Below are 17598 nucleotides of genomic sequence, written 5' to 3' on the forward strand. Positions count from 1 at the left end.
TCCTGGCATAAATCCAAACTGCATTTCGTCGATCTTCACCTTCTTCCTTATCCTCCTCTCCAACACCTTCATTCCATGCTGCAATAACTTTATCGCTCGGTACGAGCCACACTCCAGAGGGTCACCTTTCCCCTTGTATAGAGGGACGAGGGTACTCAGTTCCCAATCCACTGGAATGCGGCCTTCTTTCACCGCCAGATTGCAGATCTCTGTCATTCTCTTCACACCCCAACTTCCTGCTGCCTTCAACATATCTCCCACAACTCCCGTCGGCCCTCCCGCTTTTCTACTCTTCATTGCTTTTATCGCTTCCTCAACTTCCTTCTCAGTTATCTTCTCTGCCGGTCCTAAAACTGGGTTACCCTCTATGTTGCCATCCCATTCATTCTCTGTATTCAACAGCATTTCCATATATCTTTTCCATCTTCCTTTAATTCCATCTGGGTCCACAATGATTTGTCCCACTTCATCCTTCAAGCAACTCACCCCCATCACATCACACCTCTCTTTCGCTATCTGCCTTGCAATCCTGAATACCGCTCTCTGACCCTCTTCCGAATCCAAGCGTTCTCCGAACATTTTCCTACATGCCTCCTGCGCCTTTGCTACCTCTTTCTTTGCAGCCTTCTTGGCTGCCTTATAACTTTCATGCTCTGCTTTTTCTGCTCCCGTACCCTTCGCCTTCTGCCACTCCTTGAACTTCTTCCTCTTCTCGTCAATCCTCTTTCCAACTTCATCATCCCACCACCATGTTTCCGAGTGCCTCGGTGGTCCTTTTGTCCATCCACATACCTCACCAACGGCTCCCAACAGACTATCTTTCATTGACATCCAACCGCTTTCAGAGTTTCAGAGAAAAAAGCAAATTCCTATTTTTGGGGGTCAAACCTGGATCCACTTTAACCCTCATTGAACTCCGATTTTTTTTTTAATGCCGTGAAAAACGAGTCACAACACAACAAATATCATTTGTGACAAATGTGGTCACAATCCCTTTAGCGGTTTCGGAGAAGTTTCCAGTGTGGATGGACGGACGGATGACGCGCCATCGCATAAGCTCCTCTGAACTTCATTCCAGGTGAGCTAAAAAAGAGGGATCAATATTTTAACCTCCTCGTTTTTGTGAAAAAGGGGTCAATGTAAATCCCGACATCTTGTTTTCATGTAAAAATGAGGGGTTAAAATTTTTTAAGACCATGAAAAAGTGTGGGTTATTTTAAAAATTGCAGTCACGCATGGGGGATACCTGACATTTTGGTCAATAACACTACCAGGCGATACGTGCACCCTTTGTGTGCAGAGGCTGCACGTGCAAACTTGTAAATATTTAAAGAACACACGTTCTGCCGGTGTGCTCCTGGACTGTCACATTCACAGCTAACTTGGCCACAGGAACCCCAGGACCAGAGCGAGTGAGCCTCGCCGTGAGGACTCCGCCATTGTACACCTGCACGATGTTTCAGTTTGCGATAAACTTAAAGAAGATGATCTGATTTAAAGCTCTGTTTTTTTTTTAATGAACCTGACACTCCCAAACCCCAATGCATGGTTTTGTCATTTTTTATTTATCCGGGAGCGATTTAGTCTGATTTATGGGCAAATTGTCTGTCACCCCCGTGTATTGTGCATGTGCTCCACGTAATAATACAACGTTCCGATTAAGGGCACTTCCACTGCACCCTCAGTTATCTTAAATACTTTTTGTGAACCCAAAGAAGGTGTTCGCTGTGTGGTGATGATCGACCAATGTTCAGAAAATATTACAAGCCAGTGTGCTCAATATATTTACTTCCGCCACCAAAGGTTGTTTTCACCCCTGTCTGTTTGTTGTCTGTCAGCAGGACATCTCAAAAAGTTGTGGACGGATTCAAACAAAACTTGGCGGACAGCTTGGGTCCGTGACGAGGAAGAATTTATCGATTTTGGTAAAGATCTGGATCCGGATATTAGAATTTTTAAGCATAGATTTTTAAAAGTGATTAAAACAAATCACTTTCAACATAGGATCACCTACCGATTGAGAATTTACATTAATTTTTAAAACAAAGTCACATGATTGCATGGAAAATGTGGCCGGCGTTCCAAAAGTTCTGATTTCTGTAGGCATGGGTTGCAGGGTGTTTCATGTGTCGGGAAATAAATGGCCTTAACCTCGCCTCACTCAGCCAAATAAGAGGGAATTGGTGTCACATGGTCTTCAAAATAAAGTGGCATTAAAAATATAAAGATAACTCACTTGATAACTCAAATCTACTCCACAGGAGACAATTGTGTTCACACTTTCCTGTTGACCTGATGGCACTTCCGAATGATTGTCGTTGGCATCCCACCTAGGTGCTCATACTCGCCTCTAAGCAGTCTAGCCTGGTTTCAAATCTCAGCCCAGCCACTCGCAGCCAGGTGCTGCAAACGAAAGAAGGTGATGGTGGATATTGGTGCAAAGCAGACATGAATAAACACGGTTGGAAAAGAGGGAAAAAAAGACTTCATTCCGGTAAATTTTAACGCAGCTCTTCGTCGACAAACAGCTTGGTGGGCATTTGGCATTGAGACTTCAACTGAAAACCTTGATAACTGAAACCGGTTAAATTAAACCAAAACAACATTCGAATAATTGTGGGTGAGATATGTACACTGATGACCTGCGTGCCCAAAATTCACAATGCAATGTACATACGTGAAGGCTCAGGGTCTCCGTTAATTACAGTCGGCCTAACCTAAACAGCCTGCCTAGTTGAGGCTGCCCCTCCAAGGCCTCGTTTTCATTTTTACGTTCTCCTAATTATCTCTCTACAGCTGCTGTGGCCATGAAGGCTTCTTCCCACCATTCAATACACCCCTAAGATTTCACTCAGCGAATGAGCAGCAGAACAACAACTAAAGTTCCATGTGTTTGCCACTTTGCTTGGTAACTCAGGTGAGAACTGCTCATCCTTCACGTCACCTTACGTTTCCCTTCCTCCCCTGAGCTGCTTGTCTGGTAATTACTCCTAGTTTAATACACTGTACATCATTCTCTGCTTCCCATAGAAAAATATACTGACTGTTGTGTTCATGAAGCCATCGCCGGAGTGATTACTGTTCATGTGTCCTCGTAATGGCTCATTAATGTGCCAGCACAGTTTTGGCAAAAATGGTCACATTTTCTCCACAACGCTTCGTGATCTGTCCTCTTCGAAACCCCAAACTTGCTCCGCATTTTCCACCCAATCAGAACGTCTCGGAACGACTGAGGCAGGGTTCCATGGTAACGGCCAACCCCGCACCACTCCGCCCGGTGGCCATTGTGGCCACTTCTTCCCAGCGATCGGCCACCGGATCGTAGCGTTCCATACTGGGCAGGAAGGTCTGGCCGTCGTAGCCACCTGTGGAGAAAGGAGGATGCTCATGTTGGGATTACCTCAAAATCTAAGGCAATAAGACATAAGTTAGAAGTGCAAAAAGGCCTTGAAACGAGACACCCTTAACTTAACATGACGCTATAGGGTTTGACACCCTTAACTTAGTTAAACGTTTGGACTGGCTCAGAGTTATCACTTATCACACTCATCTAGTAACTTTTATTGCTGGGTTAACGCTAAACCATCATCCTGGATTCATTCGTTCATTCACTTCACAGGAGCCTGGTGTTGGCTTAGCGGTTAGGGTGCTGGCTTGGGATCCTAGGATCCTGGGTTCGAATCCCGGTCGATCGCTGAATTAACGCCAGGGGGGTTGACTCAGCCTGTCATCCTTCAGAGGTCGGCAAATTGAGTACCAGTTCACTGGTAATTCCCTGTGTGTCGCAAGAGGAGACGAATAGGGTTGGCGGCCGGAAGGGCATCCGGCCATAAAACATTGCTTCATAAAGGGGACCACGGTGCCCGAAAAAGGCCAACCCCCACTCTGCGGGGAAAAATGGCCTCTAAAGGAGGTTCCTATTCACTTAACAGCTCAAGGCAGAATGTCAGTGCTGATCCAAAGCAGTTTATTGGCTCGGGCTACTATCCTCGATGGGTCGCCACTCCAGCACAGGAAGTTAGGGCAAGAATGTGTAATTTGCTCATTGCGCTGGCGATCGCTCAGCTACTCTGACACCGTGGGATCTTTAGCATCCACCAATTATTATCAGCAGACAGTTTAACATCCATCCGAGGGGCAGCGCACCCATTGATGAATCATCCTGCCTGTGAAACACCGGTATGACAGTTGAAAGTTGGGCCGAGGTTTGGAGCAGGGGATAGAGAGTACAGAGGTGAGTGTGCGTACCGTTAGTGCCTAGGCCATCCTCTCATCCGAGAGCATTGCATCAATAAGTATGCTGTCTTCAGAGAGGATGTTAAGCTGGCTGTTTAACCTCCTAGTAGTCACCTGTAGAGTTTAAGGCCCTGCTATTACCTTTGAAAGAGTGGGCCATCCTGTTGGTTCATTCCCTTGTGTCCAACCATAGCCCCATTGCCCCACTGTCAGTTCTTTGCCTTTTTTTACCCCATCACCTTCCTCCTTTGAGCCTCGATCTTGTATATAACACGTGTACTCTGCCAAATATGAACCGCTCTCATCTACAGGGACCACTACATCAGCAACATAGTCAGACTTTGGTAGTGATGCAAACAGCAGATCAAATTCGTAATTTAATCGCAATCCAATGCCCTCTTAATCCACCCCAAACCCACCTCCTTCAAATTCCCCGTTTTATTTCCTGAAAGTCTCTGTAGTGTCCATCTTGTTTATCCTGTGTACCCAACCCCAGCCCTCTCTCTTCCACAGATCTCCTGATGTCCCTGGTCCCTACTGTGTGCTTCCTTGCCTCTCGTTCCCTTTATTATATGTTCTATGTGTTAGCTCTTATACGAGCCTCGACTTAGTATAAAAAGAAAAAGAAAATCATTCGAGTCTGGTGTTGGCTTAGCGGTTAAGGTGGTTGGTTTAAGATTTTTGGGTCTTGAGTTTGAGCTCCTGTCATGCCGTTGATTAACACCAGATGGGTTGACGAAACCTGTCATCCTTCCTAGGTCAGCAAAATGAGTACCAGATGACTGGGAAGAATGAGCCATTTGAGTATCCTGCGTCGGAGTGGCGACGCGCTCAGGCTTTTACCCAATAGCTGATTAAACTGCTTCGGCAGCCATATGCATCTGAAGATGCAAAAGGAATGGTCTTCTTCTTCAAATGCATTCGATCATAAGTTATCGAAAGCATCAATCATGATAAACAAAACATCTTTCGCCATCTGGACCACACCCAGCTTGACTTCTACAGGCTTGGCATTTGGGTTTTAATTGGTTAAAACTTTGGTTTTTATTGGTGACGTCATATGATGCCACTTTCCTAAAAAAACACTTCTGGCCATAGATACACCGACTATTGTATGGGAACAATGCTCAGTATGGGAAATAAGTATGGATCAGACTTCCATCTTGGCAGTGACCCATTCGTGATGGCTTACTTTGCATCTACATCCAGTATGTTGGTATTTTTACCCCGTGCTCACAAAGCGAAAAGCAGGGTTAAGCGTTCGGTTGCGTGCATGCGTGGCATGTCTGCATTTTAAAAATTCATTTTCTCAGCAACTGTTGGTCCAATTGACACGAAATTTTACCGTAGGAGCGCCTCCGCCTGCAGAATTTTTCGATTCACAATTATGATATCATAGGTCACGTGGTACGGACGCCATCTTGGAAAGAATTACACCTCGATATCTCCGAAACCGCTCAATGGAAAAAAAAAATGAAACGTTTTTCATATGGGGAATAAGAACTCCATATGGGGAACAAGTGTTGTTAACAATGTCACTGGTGCCTTAATTATGACGTCATAATTCGACGGACGACGCTTAGTCTGATTTTTTTTTTCTTTTTTTGTTTACAAGATCGAGGCTCGTGAAAGAGCTTACATTAATCACACAAAAAGTCAAACCGACACATAAAACACAAAATAATGGGAGCGGTAGACAAGATGGGGAGAGAGGGGGAAGGACACAAACACAACATTTGAGAGCAGGGACATCGAGAGAACTGGGGGAGGGAGAGGGCTTGGGGGGAGGTGGGAGAGGTATAAAACATATGGACACTGCAAGGACTTCCAGGAAAGAAGTTGGAATTTCAAAAAAGTGTATCTGGGTTGAATTAGCAGGGGTAGAAAAGATCAAGGTTTTAGATGGGGGATAAGAGATTGTGGTGAACAGCTGTTTTAAAGACCTAGAGGGAGGAGTGGGATTGAAGGGAGTGGGGGAGTTTGCTCCAGAGGCGGGGGAAAAGAGGAATGAAAGAGTGAAGTTGAGCAGAGAGCCTAGATTTTGGCAGTTTAACCATAAGAGGTTTGCTGGCAGATCTTGTGCGACCTGTAGGAATATTTGGGGGACAGAGCACAGAGAGAGCTGGGGGAGCAAGGCCGGAGAGGAGTCGGTAGAAGACAGAAAGACCACCAACTGGCCTGCGGTGAGTGAGTTAAAGGCCCTCAGAGTTAGCTTCATCGCGGGAGATTCCAATGATTCTGAAAGCTTTGGTTTCAACAGCGTGAAGCCGAGCTAGGTGTGAGGCAGGAGCACCAGCCCAGAGGGGAGAATAGTATTCCATTGAGCTGCGGATGAAAACCTTGTATGTGGTGAGCAACTCAGGTGTGCCAAGGAAGGACTTCGCACGACGGAGGATGCCCAGTCGGCGACTGGCTTTGGCGGCCAGCTTGGAAATGTGGTTTTCCCAAGAAAGATCATGGCAGATAGTGAGACCCAAAAGCTTGAGTGACAGAACTTCTTGGAGAGGATTGTTGAGAAAGTAGATGGGAGGGTTTTCCAGTCGGTCTTTTCGGAGAGACATAGTAAGATTGTGAGATTTGTCAGGATTGAAAGACATGTTCCACTTGTTTGACCAGTCTGTGATTTTGTCCAGGTCTGCAGAGAGTGAGGAGGCTGCAGACTGCCGATCTGAGGGATGAGGAATGGAGCGGCAGAGAGTGGAGTCATCAGCAAAGAGATAGAGAAGTTTTTCCAGAGTCAGAGAGATCATTAATGAAGACCAGAAATAGCACAGGGCCCAGAACACTACCTTGGGGGAACTCCAGCCAGAACAGGAAGGGGAGATGAGAGAAGTCCATTCAGGGCCACACGTTGACTACGACCAGAGAGGAAGTCCGCAAGCCACGCGTGGAGATTTCCATGGATACCGTTGGAGCAGAGTTTGGTGAGCAGAGCTGGGTGCCAGACCGTATCAAAGGTACGTGATATGCCAAGGGAGATGGCTCTGATTTCCTGTTTGGCATTGAGGACCTCCATCCTTTGTTGAGACAGCAGAAGCAACATGTCCAGAGTAGAATGACCTGGCCTGAATCCAAATTGATGATCGGAGATCAAGCCATTGGAGAAGAAGAAGGATTTGATATCTGAAGCAATGATGGATTCCATGACTTTGCTGATAATTGGGAGCAGGCTGATTGGTCTGTAGTTGCAAGGATCTGCTTTTGCACATTTTTTGTGTAAAGCGGTCATGTTTGCTGATTTCCAAGATGCTGGCAAATGACCTTGAGCAAAAGAGGGTGAAAAGAACAGAGAGAGGGTGAGATAGAGCAGCAGTGCAGGATTTTATTACCCGTGGGCTGATGCCGTCTGGTCCAGTTGCAGAATCAGAGTCGAGGTTTGACAAAAACTTCTCCACCTTGTCAGGAGAGAAGGACAGTTGGGTTCGACTGGGTAAGGTGGGAACAGAGAGAGATGGGTTTGGGACACAATATTTTGAGGCAAACGCAGAGTTGAGTCGGCTTTGTCACGTGCAGTGTCAACTGTGTAGCCATTTGAGGTAAGGGAGGGGATGGAGGGGGAACAAACCCCAGAAACGGATTTGACCAGATGCCACCAGGATTTGGAGGAAGGAGATAGGTTTGAGAGTTCAATCTTGAGTGTGGTGAGATAGTGCTTCCTGGCACTCCTTAGGGTAGACACACACTTGTTCCGAGCTTGGTGGAAGGAACTGAGATTGCCTTCAGTTAGATTTGCCTTCCAAGAGGCAAAGGCAAGTTGTTTCAGGTCAACTGCCTCACCACAAGATTCAATATACCATGGATGGGAGGAAGGGTAAGACAACTGAAGATGAGATGCGATACATCTGTGCAGGAGAGAGAGAGCAGTTTGCTTTGGAAGAATTCCCAGGAAGAATTGACGTCAGAGGCAGTAGAGATGGGAGACCAGTCCAGATGATTGATGGCTGCTTGCAGACCGTGCCAGTCAGCCTGAGTGAAATGCCAGACTCGTCGACGCTGAGGAGGCTCTCTGAGAATGGCCAGAGAGATATCCACTTTAACAAGCACATGATCAGAAGAACCGATTGGAGCAGAAGAAGAGCAGCAGACATTTGCAGGGAAGTTCGTCATAACCAAGTCTGGAAGAGAAGATACTCCATTGACTGAGATCCGGGTAGGGAAATTGACAGATTGTGTCAGTCCCAATGAGAGATCAGTTTGAAATTTCTTGAACGTGATCTACGCAACAATTATATTAGAGAATATAAATTTATGATGTCATCGCTCACACCAAGTTTACTGCGCACAGTGTACAGTGTATTCTATGAATACCATCTAATTTTTCAGGTAAACCTTTTTTGATTCTCGTTTTACATTTCATGATTACGAGTCATTGGAAGAACCGAGTTGAGCCAAAGGTACAATAAGATAGCACAAGAAAATCGACGAGGGCTTTCAATTGCCACAATTTCTAATTTTCACAAAATCAAATGGACGCTTGAACGTGTCTTTGCAATAGATAAACCAAGTTTTTGTTAAATGACTTCATAGGCAGAAATGGTTCTCATATGCCTCGTGCTAGTATTTTACAGGATCGATGGATTGTGCTGTTTACTTTGTCAATAATCAGGAAACGCTTTTGTTATTTGGAATTGCCCATTAAAGCAAAAAAATAAAATAAAATTCACAGACACAGGACTGATCTGTGGCAGACGCTTGTGAATGACGAACCTACAATGAGCAACTCGAGGCGTTTCTTGCAGCCTAAATGTGTGAGAGTTTAACCCACTTGTGTTCCAGCAAAAGCAAGTTTTGCATCAGTGTTGATCAAGTAGAACTTTTCATGAGGACTAGGCTTACGCACCCAGTGCATAGATGTGCTCGTTGTAAGTGCAGGCAGCGAGTGCACTACGTGTGTGCAGCATTGGTGCGAGCACTTCCCAGCGAGATGTGCGCGGGTCGTAGCGCTCCATACTGCTCAGCTGGTGCTCACCGTCGTACCCTCCGAGTGCGAACACGTACTCTCCGAGTGCCACAACACCTGTGTGCAAGTGCAACGGCATAAAATGGCAGTTTAGCAAATTTTACAACAACTTTTCCATTCCTAAAACTTTACTATCAGTCTCAGGAAACAGTGGCACGCCTACATTCTGAGTATGCTTCCAGACATCGGAAGTAACTGGTTACAGAATGACTTTTTCCATCAAGGAAGTGTTCAAATTACATAGAATGTTTCTTCTCCAGCCAAGTTCCAACTCTTTACAACTTTGATGCAGACAAAGGATTTGTAGCTTTATTTGGCCTCTTACGTTAGTCTGACCAAAATGAAGGTTACGGCACCAGTTACCTCGGCCATTGAGATCACGCTTGGTAACAATGTCCACATACCACACACAGTGGAGCGTATACCTCCGTTCGGCTGAACAGTTTACATTTTGTATCCCACTGATAAGCCGGATCCAGATCTTCACCAAAATCTAATCAATTCGTCCTAGTCAAAACACACAACCTGCAAATTAAGGTTAAATCAGCACGAGAGGAGTTCGAGTCACAAAATGTACACCCAGAAGTGTTCAAACAGGTACAATTCCTTTAAAATGACAAACAAAAAGTAACGGCTGCACTGCTGCAATATATTTATTCTGCTCAACTACCGGAGAGGAGACTTGTGACGTCACAAAGCCCTGCCTTCCAGCAGCGCTTCATTTTAATAGCTGTAACATAATTAGGATTGTTTTGTGTGAGTAAAACCCAAAATAAGCTGGTATTTAACATCAATCACCAACAAGCTCATTGGTCTCACCCTGAAGGGGATGCAAGACTATTGCAATGCCCTTCTGTCCGAGTGTATCCGTGCCTATATATTTTCACTTTAAAAATGGCTCTCTCTGCAACCGCTTGTCCCATCGATGCAAACTTTAAACATAGGAGGGGATCTACATGAAGAATATTTTATTGCTAACTCTGACGTTATAGGTCACATGGTATGGCAGCCATATTGGATTAAAGTTAGAAAAATTGGCATCTTCCCTGAAACCGCTCAATGAAATAAATTTAAACTTGGCATGGCATCAATTCCCCATGGAGTATATGGGTTGATAATGATGATGTCATCTGTGAAGTGCTATTCCAGCCATAATTGGTTAACTTGAAATGTTTATCCGAAAAATCTGAAACTTCATATATCTGATCTATGACTGGATGCGAGTGAAGAAATACATTTATGACGTCCAAAACCCATGCCAAGAAATGTCACATAATAGGGTACATGGATGATACGGATATATGGGCCATAATATCAGTAGGCCATAATAATAGCGTGTTCAGTTAACGATGGTATATTTGTTCAGAATGAACATGCGATGCGAGACTACGAGTGCCGTTTTAGTTACAAGTGATCAGAGCTGCAGTTCCTTCTCCATCAGCATTAACAACTACTGTGCTGCTTTTATCCAATTTGCTGCTTGAAACATAATTTTGTCACGTGGACCAAAGCCGCCCTGTGTATGTCATCCCACGGACAGTTTATGGAAAAATAATCGACTTCCATTTGGCCGAGAGACGTCTGTCATTGGCCATGGTAGAGGTTCAAGGATGGAGCTCAGCTGCGTAAGGGTTAAGGGTGTGGAGAAATCTTTAAAGTCTGCTTATGTACAGTGTGTTGTACAGAACAGATATTTAACAACCACAAGAGACACACTCTAAAAGATGTTTGTGTGAAACATCCATACATTCCATGGGAACTTATACCCCCAACAGGATTTCTCACCAGCCCCACTTCTAACGGTGCTCATGGATGCCAGGGGTAGCCAGGTGGCGTTCTCGGGGTGGTAGACCTCTGCAGAAGCAAGTCTCTGTTCTCCATCGAACCCGCCAATGGCGTAGATGAGCCGGTGCAGCACTGCAGCTCCCAGACCAACCCGTGCTACACTCATGGGGCTTACACTTGTCCACGCGTCGAGCTCGGGGTTATATCTGATTCAGTAGCATAAAACATTAAAATATTAAACATCCTCCAAATCATCCAGGGGTACTGTGGGGATGTAAGGCGGAGGGGTAAATAATAATAATAAAAACATTCAGGCACTCTTCACTGATACGCATTTTTTTTTTCCACCACCTTGTCTAAAAGGGTAGCGTATGTGCTGTGACCGTGAGACCAAAAGTGGATGAATACAATACTGTACAGTACTATTGGATCGCAAATTAACATCTATCAAATGGTCTGCACAGTCTTCATTCCTGCTTTGTTTTAAAATCTGCATGTCAGAGTACTCTGGGCGTCATAATCAAGTAACGTCTCTCCACTATTACTTTCGGTCCCCACCCACACCTCTGCAGGCCTCCACACCAGGGGTATAGTGGTGCCAGAGTGCACCGGAGAACCACTCTGGCATATCGATCCATCAGAGGTGGAGCTTAGCACACACAGGCCCATATGAATTGCCGAACACAGCAAGATCCAGAAGCAAGATGACCTTTCCAAGCATTTTATATGTAGATTTAGTGAATTCTCTTATATCTATATATATGAAAGAAAGTTTTTGTTTGTTTGTGTGTTTGTTTGTTTGTTTGTCTGCGCAAGCTAATCTCCTGAACGGTGAAAGATAGGAGGAAACCTCGAATACAAAAAATGTCGGGACGGGCCCCGGGAAGGTTTTAGGCAAGGTGGCGAGACCGGTCGAGGCCCACCTCGGCCGGGCTGGGCCCATTTCACAATTAAAAGCTGAGCTGAATTATCGTAGTCAATCTTCTACGGCCGCGAGTAAAAGCTGAATTATGGTAGTAAATTCATTCCAAAAGAACTAAAAATGTCGGGACGGGCCCCTGGAAGGTTATAGGCTAGGTGGCGAGGCCGGTCGAGGCCGCTTCGGCCGGGCTGGGCCCATTTCGCAATTAAAAGCTGAGCTGAATTATAGTAGTCAATCTACGGCCACGAGTAAAAATTGAATTATAGTAGTAAATTCATTCAAACACACGCGCTAATCTCCTGAACGGTGAAAGATAGGAGGAAACCTCGAATACAAAAAATGTTGAGATGGGCCCCGGGAAGGTTTTAGGCGAGGTGGCGAGGCCGGTCGAGGCCGCTTCGACCGGGCTGGGCCCATTTCGCAATTAAAAGCTGAACTGAATTAAAGTAGTCAATCTTCTACGGCCACGAGTAAAAGCTGAATTATAGTAGTAAATTCATTCAAAAAGAACCAAAAATGTCGGGACGGGCCCCGGGAAGGTTATAGGCTAGGTGGCGAGGCCGGTCGAGGCCGCTTCGGCCGGGCTGGGTCCGTTTCGCAATTAAAAGCTGAGCTGAATTATAGTAGTCAATCTTCTACGGCCGCAAGTAAAAGCTGAATTATAGTAGTAAATTCGGCTAACCCCCGCTCTTGCAGGGAAAATGGCCTTAAAATGCCTGTTGTTGTTGTATAGTAGTAAATTCATTCAAAAAGAACCATAAATGTCGTAACGGGCCCTGGGGAGGTTATAGGCTAGGTGGTGAGGCCGCTCGAGGCTGCCTCGGCCGGGCTGGGTCCATTTCACAATTAAAAGCTGAGCTGAATTATAGTAGTCAATCTTCTACGGCCGGGAGTAAAAGCTGAATTATAGTAGTAAATTCATTCAAAAAGAACCCGGGCAACGCCGGGTGCATTCGGCTGGTGTTTAATAAAAGTATTTACACCATGGAAGATGTGGATGCATGGAAAACTTTGGATGCCTACAACTAGTTAATGCCTGGGTGAAGAAGCTGAAGAACGGTTATCACGTTGCACGAGCAAAGGTCGGCCAATAATACAACAATGTCGCGGACTCATGTTGGCAGCATCAATGACACGGACTCATGTTGGCATATAGATGTTAACATCATGGTTATCTGCTCTGCCAACATCATGGTTATCCGCTCTGCCAACTTCAATACTCCCGGATATGAATCCAGCCTTAAAGCTTTGTCTTCTTCGGCAAATCCAAGAAAGACACCAACTAATGCGAGTTACAACTAAAAAAAACTAATGCCGGCATACGGGACGTCCGTTTAACGTCAATCCAAGGGACGCCACACACATTGATGAATTACCTTGCCTGTGACCAGGATGACAGTTTATAGCTGGGTTGGGATTCAAACCCAGGATAGCCAGCTTGGAGGCGAGTGTGCGTACCTCAAGGTCATCCAGCCAGTCGTTACCACATGGTACTCACTGATAGAGACTAACTGATCCTGATCTGACCTTTTATTAAAGGCCGATACTCAATTGTGAGATCAAGTGTGTGTGTGTGTGTGTGTGTGTGTGTGTGTGTGTGTGTGTGTGTGTGTGTGTGTGTGTGTGTGTGTGTGTGTGTTATGCTATTGTTTATAACAGATTTTAGCAGGAAATTAGAATTTGGCCAGGGTGATGGCACACAATAGCCTATGTTTTCAAGGACACCAAGGGATTCTCCACTCAATGAAGCAACAACCTCCCCATGAAGAATAGGGATAGCGGTTTACAGTTTGGTAAGGAATCACAACCACAGCCTGTCCAAGCTATCGCTCTGTGGGCGTAAAGCAATGCAGCGAGGGGGGAGGGGGGTGAAGGATACCTGTCCACAGAGGCGTGATGCAATACTCCATGAGAACCTCCCATTGCGTAGATTTGTCCATCAATCACAGCGGCGGCCACACGATTGCGTGCGGTTCCCATGTGCGAGAGCTCCGCCCACTCATTGCAGACGGGATTGTAGCAGAACAGGGCTGAAGAGTCCTCGTTGCCATGAGGGCCGTTGTTACGCCCACCAAGTGCGTAGAGTAAACCTCCCACAACAGAAACTGCCAGGCCGCTCATGGGGCAAGGCAGTTTGGGCAGCTGGACACAACGACCACAGAGTATTCACGTTCCAGATATAAACAACAGAAGCGGAAATTACATCTTGCATCAGTCTACAATACCTCACACACTGCTTTAAGCCACCCTCCCCCCCCCCCCCTTTATATTGCACAATACTATTACATACGCAAAACAAGAATTTTTGTAGCATACAGTCATAACAATATGCACCTTTAAACACTTAAATACATAACCTACCGTGAGCCAATTGCTGGTACGGGTGTCAAAGGCTTCCATTATGGGTAGAGAATGGCGGAGATAACCACCAACTGCGTACAGCAACTGTGGAACTGCAGGCACGCGTGAGCGTGGTGGTTGTGCAAGCGGTTGATGTAGAGTGAGTTCACGAAACACACGCCACAGGAACCGTGTGCACGCTGAATTTCGGCGCAACTCATCACACCTCTGCAGCTGCATCTGGATGAAGGAGGATCAGGGGATCATCGCCCGAGACATCATTGGTTACATGCAAACATGGTATTGTGAGGGCTGACGGGATTGGCCTCGACTCGAGGTATGCACACTCACCTCCAATCTGTCTAGCCTGGGTTGGAATCCCGACCCATCTATAAACTGTCATCCCGGTGTTTCACAGGCATCAGTGTGTGTGTGTGTGTGTGTGTGTGTGTGTGTGTGTGTGTGTGTGTGTGTGTGTGTGTGTGTGTGTGTGTGCCGTCCTGCGGATGGGCGTTGAATGGGTGTCCCATCTGCTGACATTCGTTGGTGGACGTTAAATATCCCACGGTGTCCTTCACGAAGTGCAGGCAAGCTATTGCCGGCACCCTGGCCAAATGACAAATTCCTGCCCTAACCAGTAGAGGGCATTGCATCAGCGGCACACAACCTCACCCTCAGCCAATGATGCTACCCCGCAGCCTTGTGCTGCATACTAACGAACAATGGTATTGTGAGAGAGAAGTGAGTGAGATCACTCATTTTGAGGTACACAGGAACAAGTGTGTGAGATGTAAACGTTATTGTGCTTGGAAATATACAATTAATTGTAAAAGCACGACAGCCTGGCGTTGGCTTAGCGGTTAGGGTGCCGGCTTGGGATCCTAGGATCCTGGGTTCGAATCCCGATCGATCGCTGAATTAACGCCAGGGGGGTTGACTCAGTCTGTCATCCTTCCGAGGTCGGCATAATTGAGTACCAGCTTGCTGGGATGAATGATCCCGGTGTGTACCCCGGCTTCGAATAGGTACACCGTATCCCTGCGCATCATAAGAGCGTGACCAAGGGTTGGCGTCAGGAAGGGCATCCGGCCATAAAACATTGCCTCAAACAGGGAACCATGATTGTCATGGAGCCCGCAAGGCTAACCCCCGCTCTAGCGGGGAAAATGGCCTTAAAACGATCTTTGGGGGGGGGGGGGGGGGGGGGTTATACGGTCGGTACTCCCAAACACAATGGATGCTTTTATATCCGAATACCCACACGCCTGGGATTCCCATTTTCAAAAACCTTCACGAAGCATTTACAATGTCAAATATGTCCTGTCGGGTCCACGCAGAGTAGCGATCGTAGCTGTGATTGGCCTGCCATCTCCGAGCCACTCATTGGCTGGCTGAGTCAGCCTGATCGCTGTCCAACATTCCGCCCTACCCTCGTACTCGGATTATTTCTGTTGGAAGTGGTTGGGCTTCTCTGTTATAACGATCATTCTTACCTTTTTATTAACTCAACTGGACGAGTTCATCACATACTGAACCGTCCTTCGTCTGTCGTCCGTTAACTTTTCGACGTTAACACGCCAGCGTGCACAAATATCAACCGATTCTGATCAAACTTGAGATGCAGCATCCTTACCCCAAGGACCAGGTTGGTATTACATTTCAGCCCGATCCGTTGTAAAATGGCGGACTTAGGCGACCATTTTGTTTTTGGTCATGAAAACGACGTTAACACTCTAGCGTCCACAAATATTAACAGATTTTGATCAAACTTAGAATTTTTAACCCTTACCACACAAGGTAGGTTGCTATTGCATTCCAACCCGATCCGTCACAAAATGGCCACCAAAGGCCGCCATATTGTTTTCAGCTCCGAAACGACATTAAGACTTCCCCCCCCCCCCCTCCCCTCCCCACGCCTCCTGCCCCCAAGCCCTCTCCCTCCCACACTTCTCCCTGCTCTCAAATGTTGTGGTTGTGTGCTTCCCCTTCTCTCCCCATCTTGTCTTCCGCTCCCTCTTTTTGTATATTTTGTTTGTCTGGCTGATTTGTTTGTGAAATAAATGTTAGCTCTTTCATGAGCCTCGATTCAGTATACAACAAACAAAAAAAAAAAAAAAAAAAAAAAAAAAAACAAACGTCCACAAATATCTATGGATTTTGATCAAACTTGGTGTGTGAGACTCTTACCACACAAGGTAGGTTGCTATCGCACGTCAACCCGATCTGTCACAAAATGGCCGCCGTAGGCCGGCATATTTTTTTCAGGTCTTAAGAAAAGCACAATAATTTAGGACTTTAAAGTTGTCCAGTCAGTTCAGTTGAGTTCTGCTTCCCTGGAAGCTCTAGTTACTAACTTTTATTCATGATGTCACCAAAAAGTGCCTCCAATAAAAAGTCTGTGCCTGTGAACACCATAGAAAAGATGAGAGTTTGCCTAAATTGCCCAAATAAATTGGTGCTGGTCTTTCTACCGTGCATGACTCTGGGTAAAGCAAGAGAATGGGAAGTGGAAGTAAGACAAAGACTACGTGTGAAGCTCAAAGTGAGGATATGGAGAGGGCCTTACACTAGTGGATCTCAAAAATGCACAGGAGCAATTTCCCCATCAGTGTCCCAATGATCATGGAGAAAGCCAATGCCCTGTTTGATGCTGCCCCTGGGCCTAGTGGTGATGAGAAGCCAATCAAGGCTTCTGATGGGTGGTGCCATATGCTTCATGAGGAAAACGCCCCAGACATCAGAACATTCTAGAAGAATGACATCATTCAGATTGCTATCCAGCTGATTTCCTTCTGCTGGAAGGAAATCAAGAACTGTACCTTGAATGAGGCAGCTGTGGCCAGATGTGTGGGATTTTAAGGGCTTCTCTGAAACCCAGGGGGGTAAATAAAAAACAAAAACAAAAAAAAACACCTTTAGAGGCCATTTTTCCCCGCAAAGCGGGGGTTGGCCTTTTTCGGGCACCGTGGTCCCCTTTTTGAAGCAATGTTTTAAGGCCGGATGCCCTTCCTGCCGCCAACCCTGTTGGTCGCCTTTTACGACAAACAGGGAATTACCAGTGAACTGGTATTCAATTTGCCGACCTCGGAAGGATGACAGGCTGAGTCAACTCCCCTGGCGTTAATTCAGCAATCGACTGGGATTCGAACCCAGGATCCTAAGCTGGCACCCAAACCGCTAAGCCAACACCAGGCTAAATAGCCAGTCGAAAATCGACCAGTGCCGAAAATCAACCAGCAAGATACCAAAATAGCACGATTCCATTACTGTCAAAGTGTCTCCACGAAGAAGAGGGTAGTATGATCGAATAGGTTAAACGTAGCGTGGCCTAGTGGAATTATTTGTTTTAGATACC

At 46.1% G+C, this 17598-nt stretch overlaps 1 protein-coding gene across 2 annotated transcripts in view; it reads right to left on the reverse strand.

Moving 5' to 3' along the window:
* Nucleotides 1-2485: 2485 nt before the first annotated feature.
* Nucleotides 2486-17598, reverse strand: part of KEAP1 (kelch like ECH associated protein 1) — a 58816-nt gene continuing 43703 nt past the window's right edge. For both annotated transcript variants that reach the window (XM_078771216.1, XM_078771217.1), the window contains exons 6-10: nt 14265-14483; nt 13783-14045; nt 10982-11187; nt 9077-9253; nt 2486-3365 (exon numbers count right to left, since the gene is read on the reverse strand). In XM_078771216.1, coding sequence (XP_078627342.1) covers nt 3211-3365; nt 9077-9253; nt 10982-11187; nt 13783-14045; nt 14265-14483 — 1020 coding nt within the window. In that variant the 3' untranslated portion in view covers nt 2486-3210. The remainder of the gene's footprint in view (nt 3366-9076; nt 9254-10981; nt 11188-13782; nt 14046-14264; nt 14484-17598) is intronic.

This window comes from Myxine glutinosa, chromosome 1 (assembly GCF_964187855.1).
Source record: "Myxine glutinosa chromosome 1, kmMyxGlut1.1, whole genome shotgun sequence".
In the NCBI taxonomy this organism is placed as follows: Eukaryota; Metazoa; Chordata; class Myxini; order Myxiniformes; family Myxinidae; genus Myxine; species Myxine glutinosa.